This window comes from Mus pahari, chromosome 3, assembly GCF_900095145.1.
Source record: "Mus pahari chromosome 3, PAHARI_EIJ_v1.1, whole genome shotgun sequence".
In the NCBI taxonomy this organism is placed as follows: Eukaryota; Metazoa; Chordata; class Mammalia; order Rodentia; family Muridae; genus Mus; species Mus pahari.
In genome coordinates this window covers 131067945-131076804 of record NC_034592.1, presented here as the reverse complement: position 1 = coordinate 131076804, position 8860 = coordinate 131067945, and the positions used below count along the sequence as shown (strand labels likewise).

At 45.4% G+C, this 8860-nt stretch overlaps 1 protein-coding gene across 1 annotated transcript; it reads right to left on the bottom strand.

The window, feature by feature from the left end:
• Positions 1–4310: 4310 nt before the first annotated feature.
• Nxt1 (nuclear transport factor 2 like export factor 1) lies at positions 4311–7788 on the bottom strand. Its single transcript, XM_021194202.1, has 2 exons — positions 7568–7788; positions 4311–5055 (listed from the first exon to the last, which is right to left on the bottom strand). The coding sequence occupies exon 2, from the start codon at positions 4994–4996 to the stop codon at positions 4574–4576; it is 423 nt and encodes a 140-aa protein (XP_021049861.1). The 5' UTR covers positions 4997–5055; positions 7568–7788; the 3' UTR covers positions 4311–4573.
• Positions 7789–8860: the final 1072 nt, after the last annotated feature.

Genomic DNA, 8860 nt, shown 5'->3' with positions numbered 1-8860 from the left:
ACTCACTTTGTAGACCAGGCTGGCCTCGAACTCAGAAATCCGCCTGCCTCTGCCTCCCGAGTGCTGGGATTAAAGGCGTGCGCCACCACGCCCGGCTTGTAAATCATTTTTATAATGTCAATTCTATCACATAGTTTCTTCTACACCAATGTAACTAAAGTCTGGATTAAATCTTTTGTTTTGTTTTGTTTTGAGGACAGGGTTTCTCTGTGCGGTCCTGGCTGTCCTGGAACTCACTCTGTAGACCAGGCCTGCCTCGAACTCAGAAATCCGCCTGTGGATTAAATCCTGGTCACCACTTTTCATTTGTGCCTCCTGTGCTTTGGCTCAGACTCCTGCTTGGCTCTGCTGACCTCATTTCATTCCCCCTCAGTAAATCATTGCTTTAACCTTTCTTCAGATTATCCCGGATTTTAGAACTACATATCTGACCCATATGCATCCCTGTGCCAAGGGACTGAAACTATCCCCAAGCAATGGTAAGACAACACAGAGCTCAAAGAACCTCTCCAACAAGAAATCACCAGCAGATAAAGAATGCTACTAGACAATTCTCATTAGAATATGAGTAGGGTCAAATTCTCCATTGCGCGCATCCACTGTTGACTGGTACCCGGCAGCGCTTTGTCCCTCACACTGGGAGACTCACTCAGCCACTGGGATCCAGATCTCTTGGTTTGCCGCCGAGTTTCCCGGGGAACCGTCTTGTAATTGGTTCTGGGTGGTCGCGGGGTGATGACGTTCCACGCCCAGCCTCCCCCTCCCCCGTCCTAAAGGTAGGGCGCTATAGTGATCTTAGCAGAGACGTGAGAGGCTCTGCGGTCCTGTGACATCCATCCAAGCCGAGCAGCAGTCTCTACCACCCGGCCGAGCTGGAGGCTATGGGCGGCACGGAATGAGAAAGAGCAAGGCGGGCGTGGGTGTTGACGGAGGAACCACGCGGCGTTGTCGTGGGCAAGTTTTCTTGTGCGGTTCCCAGACCCCAATATCCAGCCAGTGTGGTTACTTTCCAGTGCGTCAATTATGGGTCAGCTCAAGAGTCGAGTTTTAACAGGCCACAAGTCTTTACCTGCTTTAAATTTGGGCATATTATCACTTAACCGCTCCCCTCTCCCATATACACTCCATCTTTAGCCATTTCTCACAAGTGTAGGTAATCACCCGAGGGGGTTGGGGAATGAACGCGCTTTTGTAAAACTATTTCCATTCCTACATTGGAATATTCTTGCAGATTCCAAAACCCAAACGCTTCATCCCTGACTCTTTAAACACATTAGAGGAGTCTTTTTTTTTTTTTTTTTTTTTAATTACATTGGGAGAGGATGTTATGTTGGGAAGATCAGAGGACAACTTGTAGGAGTCAGTTCTCTCTTTCCATTGCGTTGATCCCAGTAATTAAACATTAAAATCCTGGAAGCCAATATGAGAGAAACACCTGTCTTTCATTTTTTTTGTCTGTTTCTAGAATTTTTATATCTACTCTAATTTCATTTTACGTTCACAAACCAATTACCTTGTCAGTAATAAGCTGAAAATAGTGCAACATGCCTTGGGTGGTCCTTGGGATGCTTGTGCATTCCACAAAGCCAGTGGCCATTTAGCGTTGTCACTCTTCATATCACAAAGGATGCGTGTGATAACTTGTATTAGCTAGGCGTGGTGGCATATGTTAACCTCGGCACTTTCAATGAAAGAACTTTTTTAAAAAAACTGAAATAAGCATGAGCAGAAATAACAAAGAGCAGAAGCCAACTAAGCTGAAAACAGAAAAATCAATGACATAAGCTGTTTATTTGAAAACTCAGTAAAATTGCTAATTCCCTAAGAGAAGACAAACATTACTGATGACAGGAAGACACTTCTAATTTCCAAGACCATGGGTACAGTTGCATGTGTCAATAGGCCTCAGTTAGTCCATGGGCAGAGTCAGAAGGAACATGAGTCTGAGTTCCAGAACAGCCTGGGCAATACTGTGAGATCCTATCTTAGAAGCACCACTGGCTATTCCCTGTGCTAGGTCTTGTCTTGTTTCCTCACAAATCTTAGTGAGCTGTGGATGATAGATCCTGCCTCACAGGTGCTAAGAATATGGTATGTCCTGAAGTTGACCAAATGATGCACAGACAATAAGACTCCTCTCTCCTCCCAATGACTCCATGCTCCATACAATCCTGATTGCCTCAGAGTAGCCAGCCTATGTTACTAGCTTTCTTCTGGCCAAGGTCCACTGGATGTCCTCTGGATCAGGATCAAGCTTGTCTACTTTTAACAAAAATTAACTTTACTGTATGGATGTTTTGCCTGCATGTCTGGCTATGCACCACTTGTGAGCCTGGTGGTCGCAGAGACTACACAGGTCATCAGATCTGGAACTCTAGTTATAAACAACTGTGAACCACCATGTATATGCAAGGAATTGAACCAAAGTTATATGCAAGAGCAGCAAGTGCTCTTATGAGCTGAACCATCTCCAGCCCTTAAGCCTGTCTACCCTGATCCCTAGGGTCCAGCCCTACAGTGCAAATCCTGAAGTGCTTCTCACAGTTCCTTCTGGGGAATCCATCTAAACAAGGACATGGGGGTTGAGGAGGCAAGAGTCAACCAGATGTCTATCTACAGTCTTTAGGAGTTTGAAAATACAGTTTTTCTGTTCTTAATATGTCTCCGTCACTGCTGAAAGTAAACTTGGCAAAGAATTAACTAATTTTATCCTCACTGTTAGAAGGAAAGATTGTTTTCACAATTTTCCAACAAGGCAGCACCAAAAAACATTAAAAAAAATCTTGTCTTTTTTAAAGCAAAATAGAGGTTAGAGCAGAACCCAGACCTCTCAATTTAGCAGACACTCTAAAAGGGAACTTGAAATAGACTACAAATGAAGATTTGTGGTTGAAGCAAACTTTGCCTTTATTGTTCTAAAAAACAAATCTGGCTGCCACAGAAAAAGGCACCTCTTTTCTTGCCGAGTACTTTCTCCAGGTCCTTATGTCTGCTGGGTCCAACCGGAGACAGCCTAGTGTGGACTGCAGAGTGTGTTTGCCTGTGACCTATGTGTGGAGTGCATTTTCACAGGGCAGGGATAAGCACGAACAGTAAAGGAAAAGGTGGGTTGATGGATGTGGGGGGGTTGAGGGAGAGGGAACCTTGACAGGGCAGGATGTAAGGGACAAGAACCTGGGGGAGAGCAGGTTGAATTGGAGGACTCTAGCAAGAGAGAAATGAGAGTGGTTTGTGGAATGGATATTGAGCAAAGCTTTGAGAACCATGTTAATTCAGATTTAAACATCCCTAGAGTGGCTGGAAATCAGGAACCTGGAGGTCAACATCATTGTTTCTGAAATTTTGGAAGATTAGGGTACAGTTTAACAAACTTAATTCTTTTGATTCCAGGGCGTTTGTATCAAGTTCACCCTTGGGGGACAATGTGTGATATTTAAAGTTCAGAAACTGTTTCTTCCACTCTTCTCCCCTGTGTCTCTTCCTAAGGGGCCATGTTTAATGTTCCAGGATCTTAGTCAACTCAGCAACGTAGAAACCTCACTTTGCTATCTCATAAATTTTAATAGCATCTCAGCTTGAATGTCTTGCGTCTCATCTTGTCACCAAGTCTGTAGGACTGGCTTGACTGCTTTAGATGTGGCTTTGGGGCTATTATTTCATGGGTTTGATGGGCCAAGACAGGTCTTATCATAGGTGAACTAGATCTACCCTAGAGTCCATGAGGACTCTAACTCTAGGGCAAGGCCAGATTGTCTTGTAGCCCAAGATGAAGGCATGACCAGTTGGTCTAGCTGCCAGAGAGAGGAAGTGTAGGTTTATTGATGCAAAATTCCTCATTTCAATCAATCAGCTTATTTCTGCTACCTTGGCCAGAATTTAATCACATGTCAACTCAAGTGACAACTCAGACTGAAAAGTTTTAGGTGGATCTTTTGTAGTTACAATTTCTGACGTTCCCTCCCAACCTCGGTGCTTCTGGTAGGAGCAGTATTTAGCCGTCAGCTAACTCTTCACATCACTAACTCCCATCTCAGGTGTCAAGGGCAAAGCCAACTGTCAGGTACATATACATATAATAATATACATGCATGTATATGCATATGTACACACAGCACACATTAAGGGAGGGCTCAGGACAGGTACTTCCCAATGTTTCAAGGATTCCAGTGAGGGTAGGGCTGCCACCCACAGTTCTGGATCCCCCAAGTTCACACTGGGGTAGAAGCTCAGCCTCCCACCTCTATAGGTGCTTCCTACCATGTTGTCTGCCTTTCACACTCCTCCACCCTTCTCAAGATTTAGACATATCAGGAAGAAAAGCAACATATTTATTGTCAAGTTCCAGAAACAGGCTATCTACTGAGTAAGTAGAAAAATAGAAAGTTTACTACTTTTAAAAGGCAACTATGACAAACCAGTATATAACCAGGAAAGGGGATTCTAAGAGTCGAACATCCAGTCTGCAGTGCTGCCGTGACAACAAAAATGAACTTGCGTTCTCCACATCCTGAGATTTGAGACTGGCATTTCTCTACAGAGCTAGGCTTAAGCCAAGATGCCTTTGTCACCCCCACTAGCTGGCCCAGTCCTGGAACCGGAAGCAGTCACTTGCTATCTTCCACACTGTGTTACTGGGTGACGCCTGAGCAGTCAAGAGGAAGTTCTGGTTGAAGTCCCGCTGTTTGTTGCCCTCAAACTTCACTGTTCCACAGATGACCACAAGCACTGTGGTCTGGCTTGGTGTAGCGTCATCATGGACAGGCTGGCAGTCTACCACGCTGATTTGGAACTCACTGGAAGGCAACATCTCAAAAAACTCACTCAAGGATTCTTGTCCTGAAACAGCATTTCCATTCCATACTAAAGTGGCTGTGCCCATGTACAGGCGGGACAGCAGCTGCCGCCGCTTATCCATCGTCGTGTAGTAGACATTGACAAATTCCTCTGCAGCTCTGCAGGCCTGGTCCACATAGGTCTTGAAATCTACTGATGCCATCTCTGGTTCTGCTGACAAGAGGCCTCTGCCTGAGTGCCTCCTCCTCAGGGATCCAGGGACTGCAGGACAGCAAAAGTCAAGTGAACACAAGTGAATATCAAAGTCTATTCTGCTACAACAAAAGTTTTCTTTCAAGTTTTAATTTTTAAAATACTATTTGTGTGCATGTGAGTTGGTAAGTTGGTACATGCCATGGCTCACTGTAGGTCAAAGAAGACCAGGCAAGAGTCCTCTGCCTACTATGTGGGTCCTAGGAATCAAAAACTCAGGTCGTTAGGTTTGACAGAAAGCACCTTTATCTACAGACCCATCTAGCTCCCAATCCTATTTTTCCATAGGTAACAGAACATTTACATACAAAGGCAGATGACTTCAGGCTCAGACTCTTGCCTATTTATTTTAAAGGCAGAGTCATGATATATAGACCTGGGATCAAAGGCATTCAGCTCAGGAATGGCTGCCTATTTAATATTTCCAATCCTCAGTTTCCTCGTTTTTTTTTTAAAAAAAAAAAAAAAAAAAGGGAACAGAAAATTAAACTAGACAGTGTACCACATTGGGGAGTTTAAGCCAGGAGTGGTGGAACACACTGGAGAAGCTAAGACAGGAATTCTAGACCAGTCTGGGCTAAATAGTAAGCTTGGTCTAAATATATATATAAAATTTTAAAAATCCACTATGTTCACCTTACAGTGGGTTTTAAAGTCCATTTTATAATTATTAAGGTACATTTGATACCTGAAGACTGCTTTCCTAAAAGCAGTGGATAGGTGTCACAGCCCCTAGGCAACCAGGGTGTGGCTCATCTTAGTAAAACCTGTGTCTCACACTGTAGAAATGAGTGGTTACTGACCAACTATGGAGAGCAGGTGCCTGTATGGGAAAAAACTACCATGAACTAACCCAACAAGGAGCCAGAAGATGCAGGGAATGGCATGTTTCTCAGGAGAGTGGAGGACAGTGCTTACAATGCCCTTAACAAGTAAACCCAAGACTGACTAGAATTTATGTCTTCAGCATTAATGGCCACCATTTAAGACCAGCAGGGCCGGGCTGGTGAGATGGCTTAGTGGGTAAGAGCACCCAACTGCTCTTCCGAAGGTCCAGAGTTCAAATCCCAGCAACCACATGGTGGCTCATAACCATCCATAACAAGATCTGACTCCCTCTTCTGGAGTGTCTGAAGACAGCTACAGTGTACTTACATATAATAAATAAATAAATAAATAAATAAATAAATAAATAAACCAGCAGGGCCATGACACCATAGCAGAAAGGCTCTAGCATTCAAACAGTCTCAGGGAGATTCTGAACGATCACAGTTCCCTAAAAACATTAAAGTTCCATCATATAAGCAGCATGACTTTTCTTTTTACAACAGGTATGGCTGTTAATTTTTTCTATGATTAACTATTTCCACTTAAAAGAACCCAGTACTGATCAATACTACTGAAAATAGTGGACACAAGTATTTTATATTATTTGCCAATTTCCAGAAACAGGGTCTCTACAGAGTAAGCTTAAAACTTTAAGTTGTGAACACATGTTTTTTGTTTTTTGTTTTTTCATTTTAAGAGCCTTTATTATTTTATTGAGACACGGTCTCTCTATGTATTTCTGGCACTTCTATGTAGACCAGGCTGGCTTTGAACTCAAGAGATCCGCCTGCCTCTGCCTCCTGTGCTGGGAATAAAGGTGTGCACGACCATGCCTGGGCCAACTTTTTTTTTTGTAAAGCTATCAGTTTATGAACGATGATAACACACAGAGCAGGGTGGAAACTGGCCCTATGGATGAATTCGGGGCCAGCTTGATACTGCTCTTGCCACTCTCTCACCAAGGTTCTCAGACTCAACAATCAATCTGAAGTGCTGTTTGCTTAGTAGTTTAGGTCCATTCCCTCAATCATCATTGCACAGATCACTGAAACAACTTTACAAAAAGAGTTACAAACTTGCTGGCTTCATTCTAGGAAAGCATAGAGCCATGCTTACTAAGTTGCAGGATTTTTTGAAAGCAGTTCTATATGAAAACAGCTCTTAGAGATGCTGGCTTAGCATTGTTCTCCAAGGTAACCATATTTCTCTGTCCAACCACCTCATCTCACTTCTTTAGGCCACAATGCTTCGTTCTAACATTGGTCACGCCCCCAAAGATGAACACCCCTATTTCTGGCCATCAGCTACCCACAGAACCCGGTCATCTTTCTCTCTTAAGGAGAGAGCAGTACGACTGAAACATAGTAGAGCGAGAGTCAGAAAGATGCTCCACTCCCGTGGTTCACACTGTAGGTTCCAGGAGCTGGACCCAGAAATGGCAGCCGTGCCAAGGGCCTCATTTCCAACCGGGAGTCGCTTCCTACATCCCCCCGGCCCCAAACTGCTGCTCTCCTCCAGGTATGGCAAACGCACCGCCACCGTTTTGCACATAAGAAAGCCTGATGCAAGGTTGCAGAGACACCACGTGGAGGAAAGGGCAACACCCATGCCTAATAGAGCCTAAGAGAAGAGGTCCCTGGTCCCGCGGCGTTGCCCGACGGCCGCGCACAACCAGGCAGGAGCGCCCACTTACCTGCTCCGTCTCGGTCAGCGTCGCAAAGGCGACTCGGTCCCGGGTCCCGCCCCGGTCGCGGTCCCGGGCCAGAAGAGTTCCTCTCCTGTTCTCTTCTTCCTCCCAGAGGCTCCACCTGAGAAGCCGACGTCCAGGAGGCGGGGAACGGTTAAGCGCCCGTAGCGGCTTCCCGCGCGCCGCAAGCTGCACTCTGCGCAGGCGCTAGCGACCCGGTTCCCGTCGACTCCCGCCTCCCCGCGACGGGCAGCTACGCGAGCCAGTAGAAAGCCTGGCTCCGCCCAAGTGTGGCGGCAAAGACTGTGTGACTTCCGGGTTAGGCACTAGCCTAGAAGATCCGGTTGAGGGAGCTCTGATTGGATGTCGTGGAGGGGGCGGAGTCAGAGCGCTTGGCTGCGGAAGGCTTGGTTAATAAGAGATAATTCCTCTCTGCTAGATCTGGCTCCCTTCTTCTGTGTGTGTTGGGATGATATCTTGTGGAGACTCGTGGAGCTTCAACGTGGAGCCTCACTGGTTGATGCTATCTAGGGAGACAGCAGAATGGCTTCCGTAAGGCTCTGGACCGAGCCCAGCACATAGACACCCGCAGTGTAGGAACCCGAGTGGAAGGCTAAGTCTGAGAGAGTCTGTGGAAGTCCTTGTGGTCAAAAGTCTTAGCTAAGCGCACCCTTCCTAAGGTGAAGCTTAGAATTGACAGGCAGATGAATTTAGAACAAATTTTGGTCTAGTGAGAACTGAGGTCGAAGAGGCGGGCGAGGGGACAAACAATGGTAGTTGACTTTCTATGCAGTGCAAATTGAGTTCCCTGCTGGCTCCAGCTGTGGCGCTGTCCCACCTCACTTAAGACGCTGAATTTGTTTTAATCTGGAGCTGTCTAGATACTTAGCATAAGAATGGAGCCGTTTCGCCCGGGAACTTGGGAAACTGCTGCGTTTATCAAAACCCAAAAAGCTAATTTTGCTGAGATCTGATTCTTTGCTTCGTCTGCCCTGCTCGGAGAGTTGTTTGTAAGTGGCCTTGTTCTATTAAGTACTTTAATCTGTATTTTGTTGCCAACCTCTTGGCTCCTTTTGCTCATGTTACTAAGGGAACATTTGCTTTTAGATTTAAGAAACGAGAATGTCTGTTCATTATAGGTCATCTCCCATTGGAGTTAAGTTAGTGGAAAGTTTTCATTATTGAAAGAAATAAGTTGGATGCTGAGTTTCGAGGATGAATAAGTGCCTTTGGAGCGGTAGTTACACAAAAATGCGTAGTAAACCTGGGGATAAGGTAGTGGGTAGTGGTAGGTCTCAG

Excerpts from the sequence above, each read along its gene's own strand:
- Nxt1 (XM_021194202.1), bottom strand. The coding sequence starts at position 4,996 with ATGGCATCAGTAGATTTCAAGACCTATGTGGACCAGGCCTGCAGAGCT.